The following is a 24744-nucleotide window of genomic DNA, read 5'->3' as shown; positions in this document are numbered from 1 at the left end:
TTAAAAAAAAGACAAAGAAGGAAGAAAGAGGCCTTTGAATTAAAAATAAAGAATGAACACCAAAAAAAAAAAAAAAAAAAAAAAAAAAAAACAATAAAAAAAAAAAACCCTATTTCAATCCCCATGGTACATACCTTGTAGTGAGGCCTGTAAGTCTTTCATGTTTTGGTCTAAAAGCTGCGAAGGAAGGAATCCTGAGCCCGTCTGGGGCCGGGGGTCTGGCTCTCCTGGGGCCACAGTGGGCACTGGCTCCTTCAGCCGGTCGTCTCCAAACACAGCAGCCCACTCCTTGCTGAACTCACCCTCGTCCAGGGAGGAAGCATTGAAGATCTCATTCAACAGCAGCAGGTCATCTTTGTCAGCACCGTCAGGTTCTGGGGTCCCTGCCATTGGGCCCAGGCAAGCTGATCAAAGTAACAGAGCACAAAAGACCTCACCACCCAGAGCCAAAGCCCTTGGGAGTAAATTCATTGAGGGCTGGATGGGACAGACTGGGTGATGGCTAGATTTGAGAACAAGTTTATCAAGCTCTAAATTATTCTCATTATAGCTTCTCTTAAGAAATTTCGGAATTCAATTTCTAGTCCCGTGGTCCCTCATTTCCATTCCTCCAAAGCAAGTTCTGTTTCTGAGCACCATTAGAACTGTACTGAAACAGTTTCCACCAAAACTCGAGGGTTTTTGTTTTTTTCTTAATGTAAAAGTAAATTTATCACCAAAACATTTCTCAAACAGGAAGAAAAGCCAGGATTGAAGGCATGTGAGAGATTTTAGTTCCTTGTTTGCATAGCTTCTCACACAATAAGCCCTAAATCCACAGCCAACACACCATGTGGGCGCCTGCCCTATCATCCAGGATGGCGTGAGGACCTTTGCCACACGCTGGGCAGCAGTGGAGGATGTCAGGACATCCATCGATAACCAAAGAAGGACGCTGGCTTCCTTCTCCTATGCTGCAACTGACTGTAACCCAACCACAAGTCCTTGCCAATGCAAAGGAAAGGTAGGTCTGGTGTGCTTGAGGGCAGCAGTGAAAGAATGACAGGAAAACAGGGCAAACATTGGATCTGCCAGAGACACAGCTCTGGGATGAGTTCAAGACCAGAGGGGAAGGCCTGAGACCATTCTTGCTGTGTGACTACAGCAAGACCCTTAGCTCTTCCGGGCCTCTGTTTTTTCACCTGTAAATTATAATATGAATAACACCCACCTTAAAGCATTGTCAGGAAGACCAAAAGAAATACACCTTAAAATCTCATTGCTTATCCACGAGGGAGACTTTAAAGAAGAGATCCATTCTTACAATATGAACACTGACAAAATACTGAACAGGGCACGCAAGTAGAATGCGGGCATCGCTAACCAGAAAAACTACAGTACTTTTCGCTGGGGTTTCCATCTGTTTTGAACACTAGAGACGGATGGTCTTATTAACTGCGGTTTTGCTGTAGTATCTAATTGCTGCAGGGAAACTGCAAACATTGCCGGAAGTCACAAAGAGAAGGAATAATCATGATTTATATTTTTCTGTGCTACATTGCAATTCTGATACTGTCATATTAAGTGAAAATTAACAAGTTTTCCTCAAATATATGAGGTAATTAGTAAGTGACAGCTTTTTTTTTTTTTTAAAGGAATACAGCTTATCTGTCAGCTTTACTAAATCTATTTTCAACCACACTTAATACAATGGTGTTCCGATAGAGAGGATTTTTGATGTGTTAGGCAGACTAGCTATATATCCAGGAAGGGAGGAGTCCAGACACTCTCCTATCACTATGGTTTAAAAATAGCAGCAAAATATCACCTCCATTGGACAACTGTATAATTTAAGTATTCTTATTGTTTCTGTTATCACAGAAATTTGCACTGAAACATAGCCTGTAAGGTGGGGTGGTGAGTAGATGAGGGAAATGGCATTTTCGTAAACAGGCTGTGAGACAGCTCTGCAGTAGGAGGGTGGGCAGCCAGGACCCACCCTGGCTTGTGAATGGTGGAAAGGCAGGTGGGCAGAAGGACAGCCCGTGTATGTGAATGCAGGCAGGAAGCTTGGCTATGTCCCTCAACATGCAACTGGCTATGCAATCCCCTCCTTCCCTCTCTGAACCTCTCCCAGTGTCACTCCCTTTACACATATTAACTTCACAAATCTCCGTACTTTCTGTTTTCCGTTGGGACTGGAATACCCAAACCTTTTCTCGTGGTTTTCTTTCTGGCCTGACTGAAACCAGATGATTGCTGAATCAAACCTGTTTTATTGGCACCAATTCCAATCAAAGAGTAGACTCCAGAGGAAGGGATGACTTTAGATGAGCACTTCCTGAAGTCACTTCACAGCCCTGTGCTTAGTCAAACCCTGGGAGAGGTTTCCCTGCTTTCATCAAGATGTCAGTCCAGGGAAGATCAAGACTAACATCAGCAACTATAAGGAATAAACTTTGAGCTTTCCAAAAACAACCAGAAACTGCAAAAGCTCTTTGTTTTTACTGTTTAGGTCGTGTGAGAGGGTATTGAGTGGACTTCTGTGGGTTTCGTTAACTTAGCATCCCTTTCTTCTTCCTCCTCAGTTTTCCCTTTTGGGAAACACCTCCACAGGATCCTGGTGAGACCATGTATGGTGCCCCAACACCCCCCACCTAGGCTGGCCAGCATGCCCCATTTCTCAGGCCATGGTGACTGGCTCAGGGATGGGCACACGCCAGAGGCTTCCCAGAGTTTGGTATATGGAAGTGGAATGAGGAGGGTCTCTCATTCAGATCCCAAGATCTAAAGATGCAGTTTTGAGGCTCCTGGGGAGCCAAACATAGGGCAAACCAGCACCAAGAGTTGGAAAGAGAATCTTGACAACACTGTGTAAGCCCCAGACCCAGCCTCGCTTGAAGACAATTCCTCACTCTATGTCTGGAGTTTCAGGGACCGATTCCCAATATGAGCTTTTCTTTTTAATTTGAAAGCTCAACTACTTAGAGAAGGGTTTCTATTACTTCCAACCAAAAGATTCCTGACTAATGTCGTATCCTGTCAAACTCAACTTTACTGATAGAAATGAGAAAAGGACCCTTGGTGAGGATGATACTGTCCAGAGCTAGTTCCTAATATTTAGTTGGAGGTTGACCACTGAATTTGGCCTATCCGTGTCCTGGTTATTTAACTGTCCAAGTGGGCTACACAGTGGACATTCTTTCTAAGAGAACTTATCACTTCCCTAAAAGCACTGAAACTGGCACTGACTTGAACCAGAAAATAGGGAAGCCCAATTATTGCCCTGATAATTAAGATGCTTGAAATTACTAAACATAACTTGTAAGAAAAATTTAATTACAAGTAGAAAAGGACAGGTTTAGGTCTGTAACCAGACATGTCAAGACTTGAAAAATAATATTAGTCAGTTGGCTTTTAAGAATCAAGCTATCATTTTCTTTGGGAATAATTCAACTCACTGTGAGAAAACGGGACACACACAGAGAGAATAAGCTCTTTGAGTGAAGCCCCGGGAAGGGCAGCACAGGTGGAGTCAGGGCTTCTCCCCAGGGAGCTGAGCAAGTATTGCTCCTGGGTTACGGTGCCCCATCTTTCAAGGGTGAGCCAGGGTTCCTGGAGCTCTCAGGTGCCAAACCCACAGATACGACTCCAAGTCCCCTTCATGCTCTCACAGGCTCCTGAGTCTCCATGTTCACACTCCTATCAGGTAACACAACTCCTGATGTTATTACAGAAACAGAGGCCAACACAAACTCCAGTTCTCACCTCCCAGCCTTCAGCTCTATGACCCTGACCCTTCATGCATTCCTTCCTTCTTTTTAACATAGTCCATTCTACACTCTCCCCTCCTGCTGGGAGCCTGCTTTGCTCCCACCGGGATTCAGCTCCAGCGTCTGTAGTCTCTCTCTCTCCAAGGCTTCCTCTCCTGACCTCAGAAGATGTGTGCACATCCCATCTTGTGATTCCTGTCTCCTCTGGCACCCTATCCCACCCCAACATTGCCCCTTTGGTTGCTTTTCCTTCTATAGCCACATACTGTTTTGTCAACCATTCTTGTTTCAGCAGCTTGTCGTCAAGCTCCTGCCCCCACTCCATACTTACGTGGCTCTCCTGAGGGTTACCAGTGAGATCTTCGTGGCCGATTCCAATCCCCCTTTCTCTGCCCTCAGCCCCTGTGGCACTTTGCCCTGTTGCCCACTCTGGAAATGCTGTCATCTCCTGGGGTCTCCATGAAATGGTTCTTTTGGATGTCCTTCCATCTCCTTGACAATACTGTCCCTGCTGCCTCTTCCTACTCTAGTTACCCTGAAGTTTCCTCCTAAACCGTATCTCCCTTTCCTACGTTATCTACAGAATATTTTACCTATTCTCATGTTTCCAGTCTCACCTGGGAAGATTCTCCAATCTCCGTCTCCAATTCCATATTTTTTTGAACTCTGATGACAAACTCCTGACTTGAAGGTCCTTTGGGGTTTGCCCACTGGCAAGCCTACTGGCGCTCCATAAAAAGCACCCTCTCACAGTTTAGCTGTGAGTTTATTACTTCTTACTCAAAAACCTTCAAAGGCTCCCTCTCTAACACTCCTTACAGTGGTATTCAGGACCTCTGCAGTCCAGCTCTAACGCAGCCCTGCTGGCAACTCCTTCAGGGAAGCCTACGATTCGGCAAAAACCCACCACATCTGCCATTTCTCAATCACACTTTCCTGCCTTCCTGTCTGGGAACCTGCTGTTTTCTCCCAGTGAGATGCCTAGAGAGAAGAATCATATTTAACTGAAAGGGATCTTGAAAATTACCACCTGTAAGTCACTTTGCCAATGAGGAAAAAGACACCCAAGCTAGACGGCCTGCCCAAGGTCATATAATTTATTAGTTACATATTACTTGGCTGGGGACCCCTGGCTCATAGGTCAAGATGTTTTTTCAGTGCAGCTAAAGATGCTCAGAGCCTGTGAAAGATGTCATGTATAAGTGAATATTCAAACTTTCGTAAAGTTTTGAGGATTTCTAAGGTCAGAAGGCTCCAGTGCCAGCCACGCAAAGCTCTTGGCTGCAGGCAGCATGGCAGAATGGCTGAGATGGCAGACCCGCTCGGCATGTTTGCCTCCCACTGCACAAGGGTTCAAAAATAAAAATCCTATGCCCCTGGGAAAATATTCCCCAGGAAAATGGATTCTGAGCCAATGCACTCTAACTGATTCTGACCTCGTGAGTTTTCAGAGTGAAAACGGACATACAGAGAAAGCTCTCTTTAGTTCAGACAGAGGGTGGGTGACAGAAAGTAAATGTGGGGAACTGGTGACAGCCCACTCAGGTTATAGTTTTGAAATCATACAGAGTTTCATGACCTCAGCATGAATTAGGAACACAGAAGATGGAAACACAGCTACATAGACCCAAAATGAGAGCACAGGAAAACAATGAGATAAATGTCACATAAGTCACCTTCATCTGTGTGTGAAACAGGAAGACTCTGTTTCTTTGGTTTTCTCCCTGGTCCCCACTCTCAGCATTATGACTAATGTAAAGGCTGCACACTTGCAATACACATGAAAAACCCCAAGAACCAACACAGCCCTCACACCTCCCAACAGAGAGTATGGGGGAGAAAGATGAGGTGGGAAACCACCGTACAAAAGTGTCTAACGAGAAAAGTATTCATCCTTATAAAAGGCTCTGGTAACAAATTGCACTGGTGTGGAATCCAAGAATACTACTTCTAAAAACTCCCTTTTGGTGAAAAAAGATACAGCTAATAATAATAACAGATGGGGGGAAATCCATCTCTACCCACTCTCTGGGATACACACAAACACACACCCTCCAAAAAAATGAAAACAAAAATCCCAACAGTGCTAGACCCTGAGGAGACATTCAAAAAATACTTCTTGATGATCCCCAGCCCTGGTCCTCCATTTCAGCTTAGGACCTTAACAAGTAAGCAATTTACTGAGAAACTTGACACCTGAGGCAGGAGTAAATCCATATCAATATCTCATGGTGATCAAGTAAGAACAGTAAAGTGTTTGGTTTTAAAAGTGCACCATTATTTTATGAAAGGACCCAAACCAGGATTTCATCCTCCAATGCTGAGAGAGACAGGGAGAAGGGAAAGTTGATGAGAAAAGATGACAAGCTTAGTCTTTGCCACTACATGTGAGGAAGCAATGAGATCCCTAGTTGGCTCTGTATGGAGAACAGCAAGAGATAGTCCTGAACATCTTGGGAAATGAGGCATGGGGACATAAGCTTATATTACTATTAAGGGCTAAAGATCTGCTCCCAGACTTAAGTGAGCTTTTGAATGGCCTTCTTTGTCGTTCTGATTATTGACCAGAATTTAGAATCACAAGTTTGAAAGTAGTAACCAAAGAAATGGCAGAAGACAATACATTTTAATTGTAATGTGTACACGTACACTTCTTAAAAATTTCAGTTAACCTTGTCCTAGGAAAAGGATCTTTTGGATAAATCCAAGTAATGAGATTTAGGTGTGCTAAGTTCATCTAACTCTCTCTGCTTCATACCACTGCTTTCGGTTCAGTTACCTTTCTGCTAGCCCAACTTTGAGGAACACAAAAACTTCTATATGTTACACCTAATTCATGAGTTGAGGTTGGGATTGTCACATGTGGTCACAAGGCAATTTTAGGGCCACTTTCAAGTTATTGGAAAATGTCACTCAGTTTTTTGTTGTTGTTGTTTTACTTAAAAATTTTTATCAACTGGCCAAATATTGGTTTTCTATTTATATTATCTATTTAGTAGGAGAAAACACATTTCATTATGACACTGAATCAGAGTGATTTTCTGCGCAACAGCTCTGGAGAATTGTCTTCTTGTTATAAGCAGTTTGCTTTTTGATAACATTGTGCCACAGCTTGGCCATTACTTGTCTAACAGAATTACCAGTGGGAATGAACCGGCCCCCAAGCAGCAGGGTGCTAGAGCTTATAGCCCCCAAGTTCTATAAAGGCAGCCATCCCTGGATTAAGCTCTTTTTATTTCTTGATTGTTTAATGTCTTGCATATTATAATCAGTGCTTTAATTCAGGATTTGGGCCTTCTGGCAGTTTTCTGAAGGGCACATTTTGAAGTCAACTAATTATCGTGTGCTCTTTTCTTCAGTGGCTGCAAGTTCTGTGCTCTGACAGAGTATTTCTGTACTTGTGGTCACGTTAATCTTTAAGCTGATGCTGCCCGAGGGGTTGCCAATGCAGAAGAGTCAGATAGTGACAAAGCACTGCTCCTGCCTCAAGAAGGGCTTTATGGGTTGGCAGTGATAAAAGGGAAACGAGATTACATCACACTGCATTTAACTGAGTCAGTCTGTAAATCAACTTTTCTGCCTGAAAACAAGTAAACATTCTGGAGAAGAATACATTCACCTCTCTATTGTTAGAATTGCGTGAGTGCTCAAAAAAAGGGTATGAGCCTCTGTTCTGTGAAACAGAGACTGTTAACTATAAACCAATGAGATATGAAAGTTCTAAATAGGTGGAAAGGTATCAGTATTATTCCAGTGTACCCATGGCTCATGCTCTAGAGTAAGTTTATGAAAGTGAGCATGTATCACAGGAAGTAGCATTTCTGATTTAATTCTGCAAAGAAATGCACAGCTACCACGGGAGTTTTTGTTGTACCTTTACTACCCAAGTTGAAAAAGACAAAATCCAAAAGCAAGAACCCATTTTGTAAGAAGAGGGAAACATGAGAATACAGACTCATATTTGCTTGTGCTGTACATAAAGAAATGCCAGGAGGATAGAATGGGGATGGGAATACTGGAATAGAGAAGAGCCGAGAGCGGAAATGGGAGTCAGAGTTTTCTGTTGCCTACAGTTCTATTATCATTATCATGTACCAATGTGAATATACCTAATTCAAAAATTATGTTTATTAAAATAATAAAATTAAATAGGAGTTAATAAAAGCAAAGAACAAATTACGTAAACAAGATGTTGGCAAAAGGAGAAAAAACAATCTTCCTACCAAAACAAGTTGAAATATACATATAATTACAAAGAACCAGCTAAATGTGGAGATCTGCTAAAACTAGATGGTGGGCCCCTACTGAGTGTTATATTATTGTCTGTAGCCCACCTGTGCAAGAGTGAAATATTTCCCCCTCCAAAAAAAAAAAAAAAAAAAAAGAACAACGTGTAAGAAATTTTCCTTTAATTTATCAAAGTAATTGATCCTTATAGCCAAGGGGGAAACATTTTTATGAAAATGGGGGTCAGGGGCACCTGGGTGGTCATGGATTAAAGCCTCTGCCTTCGGCTTGGTTCATGATCCCAGAGTCCTGGGATGGAGCCCCGCATCAGCCTCTCTGCTCAGCAGGGAACCTACTTCCTTTCCTCTCTCTCTGCCTGCTTCTTTGCCTACTTGTGATCTCTGTCTGCCAAATAAATAAATAAAATCTTAAAAAAAAAAGAAAAAGAAAAAGAAAAAAAAGAAAATGGGGGCCAGGTAGTGAAGGTCTGCTTTTAACTATTTGCTTTTTACTTTCATAATCTGATACAAATGCAATGTTTACAAATAAGTAGTCATTGTGACAAAAATACACAGGGACATTCATGAGATATTGTACAGTGTATTGCCTGCAGTGAGAAATAAGTAAGGAAAGCAGGTTTCTTCCCTCAAGTCGATAATCCTAAATCCTGGAAACCTAATGCAGGAACTCTACTGCCTTTCCAATTTTGAAAAAAACTTTAACCAATGCCTTCTGTTTGCCAGACTTTAATCCTCTCACACTTTGGAGATTAAACCCCAATCAAGCTCAAACTGAGTAGAGAAAATTGTCTGCCCTAGTTAACTGGGGCCTGCAGGATGATCTTGCCCCATTTCCAGTCCTATGAAAAACCTGTAAAACCAGGGCAGGCGGTGAACCAGCCACCCAGGACAGAGGGTGCACTAGAGTTTGTCTCAGAATGTCAGGGGTATTTTGGACTCATGATAAATCATCAGAAGCTAACACTTGGTAGGACAGAAAGCAACATTACTACCAGGCTGAACGCACTCAAATTCCTGGGGTCACTTAAGACAATGAGTGACTCATCCAGATCCATGCCTCTGGATTCTCTTTTTTTTGGGGGGGGGGCGGGGGGAGTTATTTACTAAGCGATTTTAGGTCTGTTGAACTTGGGTGGGTGCCCTGGCCAGGTAAACTCTTCCTCTGTTTAACTAAGGCTCAGTGTAGATGAAGCACAATGTTTCTAGTGCTACTATCTCAATTGATTCCCATCTCAAGAGTGTCCTTGTGTCAGGGGCCACAGGAGACCCTCCATATACATGATCTCCAATTCTGACAACAGCCCAGCAAGACTGTTGCTGTTGGTTCCATGTTGTAATGAAAGCAATGGAGGCTGAAGGAGTTCAAGCACGAAGCAAATTACTTAAGGTCATACGGATAGTTTTATAGTAGAACTGACAGTCAAGTCCAGGTCTGATTCCACGAACCATGTTTTTTCTACTACAGTATATGACTTTTGGTGTGATAACTTTTAGCTTTAGGAGTTTGAACATTATGTAATTAAACTAAGGATGACAAATCATATACTAACTTATATATACTAACAAATATATATATACTAACTTGTGCTTGGGCAGATTTAAAGTCATTTATAAAGACAAATGACAGTCACCTAAAAACAGTTTGCTTGGGAATGCAAAGCTATTCAAAATATAAACATTACATTTTCCTAATAAAAATGGTATTAAAAATTAAATTATAACCCTAAAGAAATGTATAAATCTTACCACCTTCCTCAGGTTTCATGTCTAATAGTTCATCTACAGGTCCAAAAGAAGAGGGGAAAGAAAACAAAATTATGAGTCAGTTTCGTTTGGTAAGGAGTTTGTCAAATTTATTAAAATTGAGTCATTTTCCTTAATCTAGATTACCTGAGCATGCATTATGTGTAGAGCTTTTGTCTAAGGTAGATAAAACGCTTTTTCCATCTTCAGCTGTAAATAGAACACATGCATTTGGTTATCACCAATTCAGAAGGGGGTGTGTGTTCATATGGTCTTGCAGTGTAAGGTAAACACACAGCTCCTCACACAGAAGCAGGGGTCCTGAGATTACATTCTGCTCAAGCTGTCGGCTCTCAAGGAGTTCTGAGTTAACAACCTCGGATCTTTGATTTGTTTGGTAGAAAACTATATGACACCAACCTAAATTCTCCTTTCATGGACAAACGTGTGATTTAAGTAACTGACTACTGGTGGTGCTACAAACCTCAGCCATTTGGGGCCTGGCCAAAATAAAAAGGGCAGATCGCTGAGTGAAAGTCATCAGTCTGTAAATGCTACATACAGCATAATTCCCACTATACAGAATTCTGGAAAAGGCAAAACTATGTTAACAGTAAAAAGATCAGTGGTTGCTCAGTGTTTGGAGGAAGGGAGAGATGGACAAGGCGACACAGAGGATTTTATGACAGTGAAACTATTCTGTATAATACTCTAGTGGTGAATACATGTCATTATACACTTGTCAAAACCCATAAAATGCGTAGCACCAAGAGTGTACCCTAATGTTAACTATGAGTGGCAATGATAGGTCAGTGTTGGTTCATCGATTATAAGAAATGTATTACCCTGGTAGGGGATGTTGATAATGCATATGTAGGGATAGGGGATATAAGGAGATCTTTGTACCTTCTGCCCAATTTTCTGTAAACTAAAAACCACTCTAAGTAATCAAGTATGTGTCTGTGTATATGAGTGTGTGTGTGTGTGTATGTGTGTGTGTGTATACAACACAATACAACAGCCCTAGAACTTGGTTTGCTTGGGGCGGCTGAGTCGGTTAAGTATCTGCCTTTGGTACAGGTCATGATCCTGGGGTTCTAAGATCTAGCCCTGCGTGGGGCTCCCTGCTCATTGGGGAGTCTGCTTCTCCCTCTCCCTTTGACTCTTCCCCCTTATTCATGTTCTCTCTCTCTCCTAGATGAATAAAAAAATTAAAAAAAAAAAAACACCTCGGGTTTGCACACACGTATGTTAGACTTTCTCCAGGTCACAAAATAAAAGACAGATGACACTTCATTATGGTGGATTCCATTCTATGTATACCTAAAACAAGGTGATCAACATTTGCAATCTCAAAATATTATGCAAATACCACAAACAAGTGAACACACTACACAAAGAAAGAAAAAATTTGGTTCTTTCATATAAAGACATGATTTATATTGACATGTAACTTGAGAAAACAAATATAATAAACTGGAGTTTACATTTTCCCTCAAAACTATAATACTTCTAGATTCCCACAACATAATTCATGCTGTCAACACCCAAAAGATAGTGAGGCTGGAGGTGGGGATCAATACACTCAGAGAGCTCAGAGAGCTCAGATGGCCAACATCAGGTTGGCTTCATTTTCTGCCTTCTTCTGCCACTTGCTCCCTGTCTCATGCTCTAGAACAGTGTCCTTCTGACTTTCTCCTGGTCCTCCCTGGCTCATAGGCTGTTCATTTTACTTTGATAGCTCCTGTAACAGCACTTGACTTAGCCAGATCTGTGAGCCCCTTAAACAGGTAGGGTCTCCCTACTACACATGCCCAGGACCCTCGCAGCTCTTTCAAAGTTAGAGTTGCCCAATTACTTGTGCAAATTATTAGATTTCCACCTGCTTCCTGTTCTGTGAACCCCGTCATGGGAAGGGTCTGAATACATCTGGTGTACTACTGTGTGCCCAGAGCCTACTGCTGTGCCTGCCACACAGGCAGCACTCAACACATAACTGTGGAACAGGGGCCTCTGGGTGGCTCAGCTGGTTAAGTGTCCGGCTCTCCGTTTTGGCTCAGGTCATAGTCTCTTGTGAGACCAAGCCCTGCATTGGCGTTGTGCTCAGTGAAGGTCTGCCTGAGATTCTCTCTTTCCCTCTCCCTCTGCCCCTCCCCCTGCTCATGTGTGCTCTCTCTCTCTCAAATTAACAAAATTTTGAAATCAATATCTATTGAACAAATGAGCAAATACGTGAGGAAGTGAGGGTGTACACGTAGGAAATGATGACATGAAGGCAAGTTAAAGAGGCAGATGGGGAGAGGTTTTTGCTTTCTTTTGAAAGGTAGATGAGAGAGAAGCAAAGGAAGCGGTAAAGTGGAAGAATAAAGTAGGTGAAGCAAATTGTTGGGAAAGTGGGAGAAAGACAGAAGGAAGGTAGAGGGTGGAGGAAAAGAATAGAAGAGAAAGGAAGTCCCAGGGTCTGCTTTGCCTCCTATTATCTCCTGGAAGCGCTGCCACAGCGAAAGGTGGAGTGAGGCAGAGGTGGATATGGCCCCCAGAGGGCCAGGCTGAGCAGAGGGTTGGGGTAATTTCAGTTCTCTCTGCACTACCTATAAAGCTTTCCCTTGCACCCCTGAGGATTCAAGTCCCAGTGATAAGCTCAGCATTATATCACCTGAGTCCTACCATGTTTTACTGGACCCTCTATTCCATTACGAGAACAACCAGTGAAAGAACTGGCTGTCATGGCAGGAGCCAGGAATAGCTGACAAGCCTTTCACGGCACATCGCATCATCTCCTGACGTTCTGATCGCCTTCCCGACCATCGGGGGGGTCAGCACACCCCAGGGAGCTGATGTTACTCATGACAGAGCAGACCCAGGAAGCGCCAGCAAGAGCCCTGTCTGAGCTCTCCCCATCTGTTCTCAACAAAGACCAACCCCCAACCCACAACACACTGGAAACCGACTCACCCAATCTGATCATGTAATCTTATTAAAACTATCTTTACAGCCCAAATGGCAGTTAGAAGTAGTAATGGCAATAGCAGAAGTGTTATCATCTGTTGTAAAAGAAATCACTCTCTGTTCATTCTCCATTTTGGATGCTCCTCTGACAGGCTGCTGCTGAAGTGACTAATGGTGCTATTTTCTGGCTCACAATATAAAATGTTCTCTCAATAACACGATATTGTCAGTATCATTGATACTTGAAAATTCAAAACCGAAATGGTTAAAAAAAAAAGAAAGAAAGAAAGAAAAAAAGCAAATTGATATAGAATTTTTTCAATTGGAAAAGAAGAAAGGCCTAGGAAGAATCTGCCAAAAAAGAAAACAAATTGGTTGCCGAGCAGTAGCATTTTAGAAGCAGTTCTAAATAAAAATCAAAACTTACTCTTAAAACTAGGAGACTCCTTGTGCTGGTTTTCATCCTCTAATGAAATTAACCTTAAAATTGGAAAAAAAAAAGAGTTTAGTAATCTAGTTCTGAAAATTTTGTATTTATAATAAAGCCAGATATTCTGTATAATATAACTGCACTTTAATACATGCACACACACATAAACACAGAGTCATTTACATGCTATTCATTTTTTTAAAGATTATTTAATTATTTATTTGACAGACAGATCACGTAGTCAGAGAGGCAGGCAGAGAGAGAGGAGGAAGCAGGCTCCCCGCTGAGTAGAGACCACCCCCCCCCAATGCGGGGCTCCTTCCCAGGACCTGAAATCATGACCTGAGCTGAAGGCAGAGGATTTAACCCACTGAGCCACCCAGGCACCCCCATGTTATTCATTTTTTTAAGAAGAAATACATTTGCTGGCTTTTTCCTCTCCTAAGGTTGGTTAGTAGCACCTTAATAACTGAGTTTGATTTCATCATAAGTCATATATTCTGTAAATATCTAGATGAGCAGGTAGTATAACTAAAATAGATACTGTACAGTTGTCGCTTTTAAAAACGTAGTTAAAAAATTGATGGGCAAATGGGTGTTTATTCTGATTCCTGCTGTTATAAGAGAGGAAACCTCAGGAGGTTAGTGAAATTACCTAAGGCTGAAAAGCAGGATCAGTCTCAAATCCAGAAGACTGTCGCCTACTGAACTCTCACCATAGTGGTTAATATCACGCAGAGATACATCACCACCCTGAGACTCAGCTGGTATCTTTGAACCTCCCTCTAAAGCACCTTTACCTACTGTTTTTGAAAACAAAACAAAACAAAACAAAACAAAACAAAAAACCCCAACTTGTTACATTTCCATTTTGTATTTAAATTAGTTACTGGATTACACTTCTTGAGCTTTTTTTTATTATTTATCTTTTAAAAAGATTTTATTTATTTATCTGACAGATAGAGATCACAAGTATGCAGAGAGGCAGGCAGAGAGAAGGGGGGTGGGAAGCAGGCTCTCTGCTCAGCAGGGAGCCTCATGGTGGGGCTCAATCCCAGGACCCTGGGATCATGACCTGAGCTGAAGGCAGAGGCCTTAACCCACTGAGCCACCCAGGCGCCCCACTTTTTGAGCTTTTAAAAATAAAGTACTAAAATAATGGAGAAACCTGAAATTAAGGAAAACTAATCAAGACAATCTTGGGTGTCTCCTTTTTAAGTAAAAGTTAATACTTTATTTTGATTACAGTGAGACATGTGGTGAAAGGAAGGTACCAGCACTCGTTCCAGGTCCTGCCTCTTATTGCATCAGGGCTCGGGCAGCCCCTTAACTTCTTCTGAGCCTCACTGCCATCATTTAAACAATGAGGAAATGCTGGCATTGATTACACAAAGGGCTGTTGTGAGAATGAGTAGAGATAACATACAATAAAGCACCTGACATTGTACTTAGTACACAGTAGGTGCTCACTAAAGGGTACTAATAAACATTACTATTATACCAGGAATACACTAAACTGCTTCCCCCCAAAACAGTCAATTGCATTAGTTTCAGATCATATTCTGTAGCTGTTCTTACAGTGAAAACTTGTCTTTGTTTTATATTAAAGGAGTTTTCTAGTATTTGCTTTAAAATTAAAAAGGCTTGCAGTGCCTGGGTGGCTCAGTTGGTTAAGATTCAATCTGTCTCTTGATTACAGCTTGGGTCATGATCTCAGGATCTCATGCATCGAGCTCCATGCTCAGTGGAGAGTCTGCTTGAGATTTTCTCTCTCTCACTTTCTCTCTGCCCCTCCCTCCACTAAAAAATTAAATAATAAATAAATAAAATTAAAAAGGCTAATACTGGGTGCAAACACTTCTGTGGGACCAAAATATATATTTGAAACTTTAGAAACACAGTTAAAATACAAACCAGTTTTACCACACAATTATCATCTAAATTTTTTTGCGTGGAGAAAGAATCCCAAGTGGGAGGAAGGCAGTCTACTTTTCTAGGTCAGCCAGTTCAAGATTATCCCTATTCCTGCAAGCCCTGAATCTCAATAGGAAAAGATTCACGCTGAAACCTCCTTGCTGAACGAGGTCAGGACACATCATACACCACAGATGTTGAGAAATTTGTCTCAGTATGTAAAAGTGGCAAGAAATGGAGATGGAGCAGTCACTTCCTGCACTCAAAACTGCTCTCTGCTTCATAGAGGAAAAAACAGAAGGTCTGAACAGTAAGGAAACAAAATGTCAGAACCCAACGCTTTTGTATGATGACACCTTAGTACTCAGTATCTCAAGAGGCAATCTCATAGGTTATTCCCTTCTATGAGAGAAAAGCCAGGGGATTTCTTATCTGGGACAGGATTTTATAAATGATGGTAACAAAAGGACCAGATTGGGTCCAGAAGCCTGAGAGAGCAGAACACTGAGGCTGAGGCCACTAGATGGAGAGCCAGAGAGTACTGGAGATGTGTGCCTTTTCTTGTCCCAGTCAACTCCTCACAAGTGTGCTCCTTCTGAAATCTCAGAAACGGTCTCCTATTGGGATGAGTCCTGGTCAAGCAGGAATATGTACAGGAGAAGCCTGGGCTTCATCTTAATACATCAACCCAGAGAAGTGAGAAATAAAGCAATTTGCTTGTGTTTGAGACCCCAGCAGATCTGGTCAGTGAGGACTGTGCTGCTCTTGATGTGGAAATAAAGATTTTGCGTAGAGAAGCCGCCGGGACTTACTGCCTGGGTTCCTCCACGGTGGCCTCTGCACTTTCCTGCTGGGTGATCTTCTTCCTTTCTTCTTTCTCAATCAGTTTTTTCATAGGGTCTTGTAAGCTCTTGATCATGATAATGAAAAAGAAAAAAAAAAGATCAATTTAAAAAACTCAATTGCCTGTGGTCCAGAAACCAAACCTTGAAGTTAAGGTAAGGGGAGGTTATCTTGATCCTATCAAGTAGACAGAAAATTTAAATGTTCTCAGACCTGTCCAAGAAATACTAGCCTATAAAGGAGAATTGTTTTGCCACTAGATTTATGCTTTCCGCTTCATGGTAAGTTATTCAGAAGAAGGCCTTTTGGCTATTGCTAACTTTATTTTCCATCTTCAACATGTAGCAAGATAAACATTCTGTTCTGCTTACAGCCCACACACTGACAGAGTAGAAGCTTTTCTCCCCCAAAGATGAGACAATTTCATTTTATTTTTAATTTTGTTTGCGATTTTATAATCTAAAAACAGCTTCTGAAAAAATAAGAGAAAACAACACCCTTTTTTAAGGAAAAAAAAAAAAAAACAAAATAGTGGCTTAACATATTCTGACAAGTTAACTCCCACGAGTGGACACAGCAGGTGCATCCGAATCATGTAGATTAAAAATGGGTGGGAATCTGTTTCTGGAACATAATTTCTTGGAGTTACTGTCCTCAAGTTTTATCAAATATTTAAGGAAAGACTTTTTAAAAATCCAGTGCCTAAAAACTGCACACCAATGGCAAAGCCTGAAAAAGCAAAAGTTTCCATTATAACTGAATAATGAGTTATAAAAAGAGACCTCTACTTGTGGTCCTAATTAAGCCACAAACCTACAAAATTACACAAGAAACATCTCAAGACACTCATACTGCTTATAATCGTAGAACCTTTAGAGTCTGTCCTTTGGGCCTTCCTGTCTCATCCTCCTTGCCCGTCCTCATCCTTTTCTTCTCTCGTGTGACCCACACACAGAAGGGGACAAGCACGTTTCCTACACCAACTCTGACAGATTCATGATGTCTAGATGCAGGCTGGATGGAGATAATGTGGAGACAGAGTCTTTGCAGAGCTTTTGCTAGGACGGATGGTGGTGCCGGTTATGGATGCCAGGTGGACCCTGGTGTTATGCTCTGTCTCACTCCTTATACAGAATAAATTCCCTAGAACACCTAAGTAATCATGTTACCATTTTTCTTGAGAACCCGTAGTAGTTCCTTATTTGTTTTCCACTTCTAGTTTAAACCTGTCTGCCTGATTTGAAAGGTCTTCTAAAATGTGATCCTATCTTACTCTCCCAGATTGCCTCCCACTGGCTTCCAAATGGGAGCTTTCCATTCACATAGACCTATCTCCTCATCACCTTCTATGTGCTAATTGCTCCCTTCCACCTTTGTTCATTCTGTTTCTTTACCCAAAAAAGTTCTATGTGTCCACCCTCAAAATTGTGATCAGTCTTTGCAAAGCTCAGATCCATTACTGATATCTTCCTTAAAGCTTCATTCACTAAGCACACCAAATTCAAGAAAGTCTTTCCATCTTCAAAGTGCGTTTACAGTCTTATTCATATTTGATTATATCTATTCTGAATTGTGTTTTCCTTCTTAAAAAATATTTTTTACATTAGAAAAATAATAGAACCACATGTAGAATGCTTGGAAAACTAAAAAGAAAAAAACTATTCGTAATTTGATTTCCCCCCCAAATTAGTTATTATTTATATATATTTCCTTTCTGGTTTTTCATATTCATACTACTTATATATAATTGGAATCATTGCATATAGATGTCTTCTTAAGCAATATGTGTCGGTATTTCATAATAAAAAACATTCCTCATCAGAGTAAAGAATATAAAAAAGATTTTATATATCATAAACATTTAATATCGAATTAAATATACATTCATTCACCATTTTTCTAACATAGGGCCAAGGTTTTTTCACTGAATATATGTGCTATGATTGGAGTTATGAAGCTTTTTCTTGCATAAAGGACATCCCCAAAGCATTGCCATTAGTAATGACTATTTCTGGACATTTAGATTAGTATACTCAGTTGACAAATAATTTGAGAGCATTTACCAGGAGCCAGGTGCTGTTTTGGGTGCTGGAGATACCATAGTGAACAAGACAGACAGAATTACTAGTTCGTGATGAATCTAGGCAGGGAATTAATATGTGGGATGCAAAGTGACTGGGTCACTACTTCAGTTAGCAAGAACATCCTTTCTTGGAAGTGACATTTCAGCTGAAGTCAGATGACATGCAGGAGCCATCCATGTGCGGCTCAGGGAGAAATGGAGGCCTGCAGACAAAGGCCTGAAGGAAGGAATAGCTTGACTTGGTCGAGGAACAAAATTATAATGTAGTGGGTAAGAGTACAATTCTTAGTAGATCAAGATACAGAGGTCAGCAGGGGTCACACAGGGACAACATTTCTTCTCACCTTCATCAATATTTGACATGATGCCCCACTGCCTTCATCATATTATTTTGCCCTTTACATCTCTCCAACACATGACCACTAAATGGGACCCATGATTATCAGCTGGAGGGGGGAATGTGATAAAGGACAGTACTGGAACAACAAACAAGGCAACTGGAATATGTAGTCTAGATGTGCTTTTTTAAAACCATACACCCCAAAGCATCTGGTAAAAGCTGGGCATGTGTATATGTGTATTTTGGAAATATACAAAGGAGAAGTTCAACAGATGTCAAAGACTTACTCTTTTCAATAGATCTGCCAATCACAGCATTTTATTCACACACACACACACACACACACACACACACACACACACACACACACCCCTTCCAGTAGCTCTTTCCCCAAAGAGTGGTCCAACCCTGCTCAAAGTGAAGCCGGGAGTATTTTCGGCTGAGGTTCTGATGGCCCCAAGATGTACTTTTCAATTCTGTGATGCTTTGTCCAGGCCTCCTGGTTTGCTCAATTATCTTCTCATTGCATTTCCTTTTTCTCAGTCAGCACTAGGCAGGGCTGGGACATGTCTGCTCTCGGCCGGCTGTGTCTAGCTGCCATAGCGCTTGCCTAAGCCCCTGAGATGCCCTTGACAGCTCCATGGTTATCATCCCTTCTGTCTCCAGCCCGACCTCCCCTCATAACCACACTCCAGCAGCTCTCAGACAATCCCTTTGTAATGTAAACCACTCCTTCCTTCTTTTCAACCCCTTCCCTGTTGGGCCATTAGCAGGGACTCAATTGTTGGCTCCCTGTCACCACAATCACAGTTAAGTCACTATTGTGCTTCACCAAGAGAATGGCTACAGTTCCAATTGCTACTTTATTATCAATAATTCCTGTTACATTTTCTCCTCTCTGCCTATTACCATTGTCCCTATAACAATGTGGCTATTGCTACTCAAGAAAGGTGCTAAATATGTTCTTGTTGATTGATAAATTAATGTACATAGGGTTAAACTTTAAGGTTAAAAATTATAGCTCTTTAGCTAGGAAGTCAAAATCTCAGGGGAACAATAGGAAAAGGCTTAAAGAACCACAAGCAAAATTAATCCTGAGAACCAGAGTGCTTATTTATGAAATGCTAGAATTCTGAGCTAAGGGGAATCTTATGTGGGGAATCTATCATTAGCTTTATTGAGATATCATTCGTGTACCATAGAATTCACCCATCTAAAGTATATGATTCAGTGGTTTTTGGTATAGACACAGAGTTGTGCAACCATCACCACAGTCAATTTTAGGACATTTTCAAGTGGCGTCTTTTGAAGCAAGAAAGAGTTTTAGATCAAACTGAATATTCCTCTATTCAGTAAGGGGGAAAAAAACTCACAATATATATGAAATTTGTTTCTTACAAAGATGTCAAATGATACAGATAATAAATTTAGAGGCACTTAGAATCACCATAGAAGATAAATCATGTCTACTTTTCTCTTTCAACAATCGTTCCTGGGTGTGACTGTCTGATACAGGATATTCTACATGGTGAACCAGTGCTTTCTCCAAAGTTTGGAGAAAACGTCCAAGTGGGGGTCATGGTGGAGGTGAATTCTTCATAGTATTTTAAAGTCCACAACTCAGCTGAAAACACTTAACCCTACAGCATCTGCCAAAGGCAGGGGTGACAGCATTTTCTGTGTGACACGAACACCTGCTCAGGCAAAATGAACCTAAGAGGCCCGGCTGACTGCACAGACAGGACAGGCATCAGATGGAACTATTTTGAATCAGTGGCTGATGGCAGCCACATTCAAATTCACGTCCAGAAACAAAACGTCAAAATACTGTTTCTAAATCCCAAACCCACCAGGTTCTTCATTAAAACTGCTTGTGAAAATCACTACATATTAGCAACAATACAGCATCATATAAGACTGAAAGGTTTTGAACAGAGGAAAGAATGTCTTTAGACTAAGTAACCTTTCTCTGTTTAAGGCTGCACTGACATGCTAATAGTTTCCATCAATGCTTAAATGGTTTCAGGAAGCACACACACAATATATAAGATCAGCGTGACAGAGGAAATGCGCAGACGGAGCTTGCAAAAGTGTCTTAGAAAGGAAACAGCTTAATATAATAATGGGAGTTACTACTTCCTGTATTAGGAAAATACAAGCAACAGCAACATTCATCTGAATGAAAGCAAAACTACTCAGCAAAACAAATTTTACAGACAAAAGGCTAGCAGCCAACCCTAATACAATGACCTAAGTTTAAGTTTAGCTTTGACGATCAAGTAACATTTTTTCTAATCTTTAATTACGACATTTAATTTTCTTAGGCTACTTTCCATTAATTATGTTATATGCATATGAAGGTGCCAAATGATTGTCTATAAAAGGAAATGGAAGTGCTGAAAATAGCGAGGCATGGTTAAAAGATGGTGAAGTCAGTTGGGTTTGTGTATGTTTGTGTTTATATAATTGGTAGCACATGAGGAATAAAAAGCAGAGGCCGTGATGATGTGTATGACACACACAATTCATGGCCATTTAGCATGTCCCCGACCTCCCCACCCACACAGTTATGTATCTATAAAGATACTATGCAAGGAGCATTGCTAATCTAGGACCAGAAGGTACTCTTGAATTGTACTGTAGAACAAAAGATTAGAGAAAAATAAACACAATCATAAATAAGATATATTATCTTGTTCTTTAAAATACGATGGAAAATTGTTACTGGGAAGGCATCATGGTGTCCTGGAAAGAGATGCACTAGGAAAATAGATCAAGTAGTGCTGTAACATGGAAAAGATTCTTCACCCCTTGGGGGCTTCTGTTCACCCTTTAGAACAATGGAGTTAGTGACAAGTATACCTTCCTTGGAATGCTGAGGATTAACGGAGAAAATACTTCTGCACAGTATCAAGTTCATAGTGAGCAATCAAACTGTGCTTTCTTATCAACAATTTTTAAAGGCCTAAAAGGAATTAGATGTCTTTAGGTCTCCTCTTGTGTTAGGTACTGCACTCCATGTTTACACATCTCACAGTTCCTGGTTTCCTGATACGAAATGGAGACTCAGGTGAAGTAACTTGCTTAAGGTCATTCAACCATGAAGAGGCAGAAGCAATATTTGATTTCAGGTCTTCAAAATTCTACAACTAGTTAAGAAATAGTATCGAATAGCCGAGCCAAGAACTGAACTCCTTCGTAGGAAGTGCCCAAGGAGATCAAGGAGACTCCATTCCAAACTCTAAAAGAAGGGTCCTAGGTTCCTAGGTATCTGAGGGACTGACATACAGATAGTGTTTTTCACCTATGTGCAAACCTTTCAAATGAAAGTTTACAACTGGACTTTTTTAAAGGTGGCACTTGTGCCTTCTCCTGCCCTCCTTGTCTCTCAGCTGGAAGCACCCCCCCTAGAAGAAATGACATGTCTCAGAGTGGGAAAGGCATGAGCACCCCTGTTCCCAGACTATCGCATGCTGGGCATGTGGTCTTGGGCAGATGTCTAGACCTTTCTGAGCTTCGGTCTCTTCATTTGAAACATGGTGTGTGGGGGTTACCCAAGTAGACCCAACTTCTCAAGGTTATTTGAGGATAAAATACATGTACTTTCTATATGTTCGTGCTGAACCTAGCAGTATCATTAATTATATTATCCAACCTTGGCACATTAGAGTCACGCATACCAGGACAAATTCTCTGAGACGTTACTTCACCTCACGTTTAGCAGAGTCTCTGGCATTAAGTCACTACCCACATAATGATAATATTTTTCCTTTCCACTCGAGTAAAAGTAATGGAATGAGAAGAAGTGGAGGATGGAGAGGAACCTTACCGTTACGGGGAGAGCCTGAGCTCCCAGCTGCCTGGAAGAACCAAGGCCATCATCACAAGGGATGGATGAACTGATGATCAGCCACATTCTGGCTCGCCCCCCTCAGACGTCAGTGGTGGCCATGGTCATGGTCAGCCCCCCTACCCCATCCTCTCCCATAGACTTGGATGCATCTCAGTTTTGCAGTGATCTGGCCTGGAGCAGCTTAGCGGGAAAAACATTCTGCTAAATGCTGTGTAAAGTAATGACACTGAGAAAACTTGAAAGTCTACAAGGATATTCTGGATGCTCGCCATGAATAATTGCCATGTTGGGACTGGCAACTAAAATAGCATTGCAGAGATATTTACCCAATTTTCATAAAAACTATTATGGCTTTATTTTCAAAGCAAGTAACTACAGAGCAGTGTGGCTTGTCGGTAAATGTTCAAGTGATTAACTGAGAAATGTGGAGGTGGGTGGAAGAAGGCTGTTAAGCATACAAATTGGAGAAAAACAAAATTTAGAGACGGATGTTTTTGAATTGTGAAAACTAAAAGCATTTTGGTCTCCAGAATGATGCTCCTTATAACAGTGCTAAGTCCTAGACCCCAAGAGAGAGGAGAGGGAACATTGGCACATCTGTTTCAGTGGTTATTTTTGAACAACAGTTAGGTTTTCAAATTCGGGTTTCCTTAGTTAAAATCCTGGCACAGGGCAAAAGCCAGTTGCAAAGCCAAAGTGCATTTTTTAAGAATTAGCCCTGTTGCAGGGTGGGAAGCCTCCCTGCCTTTCTTGCTTGCAGGCCTGCCCTGCCCTCTTCTATCCTTGGGGGAATTTTCTCAGCCCAGACCTGGGCCTGCTGGGCCAAAGCACAGTTTTGAAAATGGGGCTGCCAAAGCATTGGTGGCAGTCAGGAAGGGAATAGGTTACCCTGAGCGAGGTCTGTGACTCCTCTCCCACTGCCATTCACAGCCTTGCCTATGAAATTCACTGCAAAACTAATCATCCAGGGTGAAAACAGAAGTAAGAAAGTAACTTATACTAGGCTACAGAACCTGGCAACCTCAACAAAACTCTCTATCTGTATCGACACTGGCAATGGCTATCTTCTGGATCCACTACAGAATTCTTGATAAACCCATCCCTCCGTGGGGCCACTGTGGGACCACTGGTGCCACCAGCATGGCCACAGAGCTGGCAAGTGATGAGTCAAAGTTTAAGCCAGGTCTGGCTGTCTGCAGGGCTTCTGACCTTAAGTACTTTGCTTTATCTTGCATCCAGAGTCAAACACCTACCTATCTTTCCTGCTAAAAATACTAGAATGGGGGCACATCACAGAAATCCATTTTACTACTGGCTGTTTTCATTATATATAGGCGCTCTGATCTCTTTTAAAAAAAACACAGGAGGACGTGCCTTCCCCTCAGGCAGCTCCCAGTGGGTGTGTCCATTTCTTCAAAGGGCCCCCAGGGCTCACTTCTCAAGAAAGACAAGTAACTCAACCCACATAATTGGGGAGAAAAGAGCACTGATACAAACAGTACTTTAGATTTTTCAGGGAAAAGCCAACTCCACTCTGGAGGGGTTTCTTTTCTTTTTGCTTTTGCTTTTGCTTTTTTGTTTTTGTTTTGCTTTCTCTGAAGCCTGTTTTGGATCTCTGGGGAAGTGTGTAAGTAAACGGCATCATAGAAGGATGAGGTAAACATGACCACATCTGAGGGCTGGTAATTTAAGACAGGGCACTGTTTTCCTCCAGACAGCATTTCATTTAGCTTTCAAAAAAAAAAAATGCTTTAAACTCATAGTCTAAATTACTTCTTTAAAAAAGTGACAGTACTTTTGAGATATGGCTAGAAATATTCCATTCCTATCTCCATGACTATTTCTATCATGTGAAAGTCATTCTCAGATGATGTGGAATCAGTCTAAAATTAACATATTAATAATAACCCGTGCAAAATACCTATGTTTAATAGCATTTTAATGAAAATATTTTACTGTTTGAAAATACGAGATTAGAACATTGCTTCTTTTATTAGGAACCACTTTAAAAAGATGGTTCTCTCCACTTTAAATTTGAGCTTTGCTGCATTCAGATAAAAAAATGGTAATATTAAAAAATTTGTAATATTAAATTTCAATGCTAAATTTCCCATAAAGTTAAGATGCTACAAAAATCTATTAATCATAAAACTTAAATGATGAAGGATTATGTCAATAAAGGTACAATTTATAGAACTACCTCAAGCCTGAGTAAAAAAGCAACAGCAGTCACATAAAACATTACCACAAAATATTCGCAAAATGTCAACACAGTCACTTGGGTATTTTTCAAGTTGTAAGAGGTGGAGACTCAATTCATTTTTACAATAAAATTATTTTGGGAAAGAATGACACATTTTCTACAGAAAGCTTCATTAGAAATAAAACTTTAAACTTCTGGGGCATGAGTTATATCCCTGTAATTCTGCAGCAAAAGACTCTTCCCTCCAAACATCTAGTGTTTAACACATTAATTATCATCCTTCATCAAGCATAAAACTAACAGTCAGGAAATCCAGCTGCAGTGGCACAATTACCAACACTCAGAATACACCCTGCAGCAAAGAAAACAAATGGGTTGCTTTTCATT

The 24744-nt window shown here is 41.1% G+C and overlaps 1 protein-coding gene across 17 annotated transcripts in view; it reads right to left on the bottom strand.

Moving 5' to 3' along the window:
- ICA1 (islet cell autoantigen 1) overlaps positions 1–24744 on the bottom strand; it is a 141111-nt gene that overhangs the window by 12379 nt on the left and 103988 nt on the right. For all 17 annotated transcript variants that reach the window (XM_032304241.1, XM_032304242.1, XM_032304243.1 and 14 more), the window contains 5 exons: positions 15848–15945; positions 13119–13171; positions 9890–9952; positions 9746–9778; positions 135–404 (listed from right to left, as the gene is read on the bottom strand). In XM_032304241.1, the coding sequence (XP_032160132.1) occupies positions 135–404; positions 9746–9778; positions 9890–9952; positions 13119–13171; positions 15848–15945 (517 nt within the window). The remainder of the gene's footprint in view (positions 1–134; positions 405–9745; positions 9779–9889; positions 9953–13118; positions 13172–15847; positions 15946–24744) is intronic.

Source organism: Mustela erminea, chromosome 11 (assembly GCF_009829155.1).
Source record: "Mustela erminea isolate mMusErm1 chromosome 11, mMusErm1.Pri, whole genome shotgun sequence".
Lineage (NCBI taxonomy): Eukaryota > Metazoa > Chordata > Mammalia > Carnivora > Mustelidae > Mustela > Mustela erminea.
Note: the sequence above shows the minus strand (reverse complement) of the source record. Positions and strands in the feature narration are given on the sequence as shown.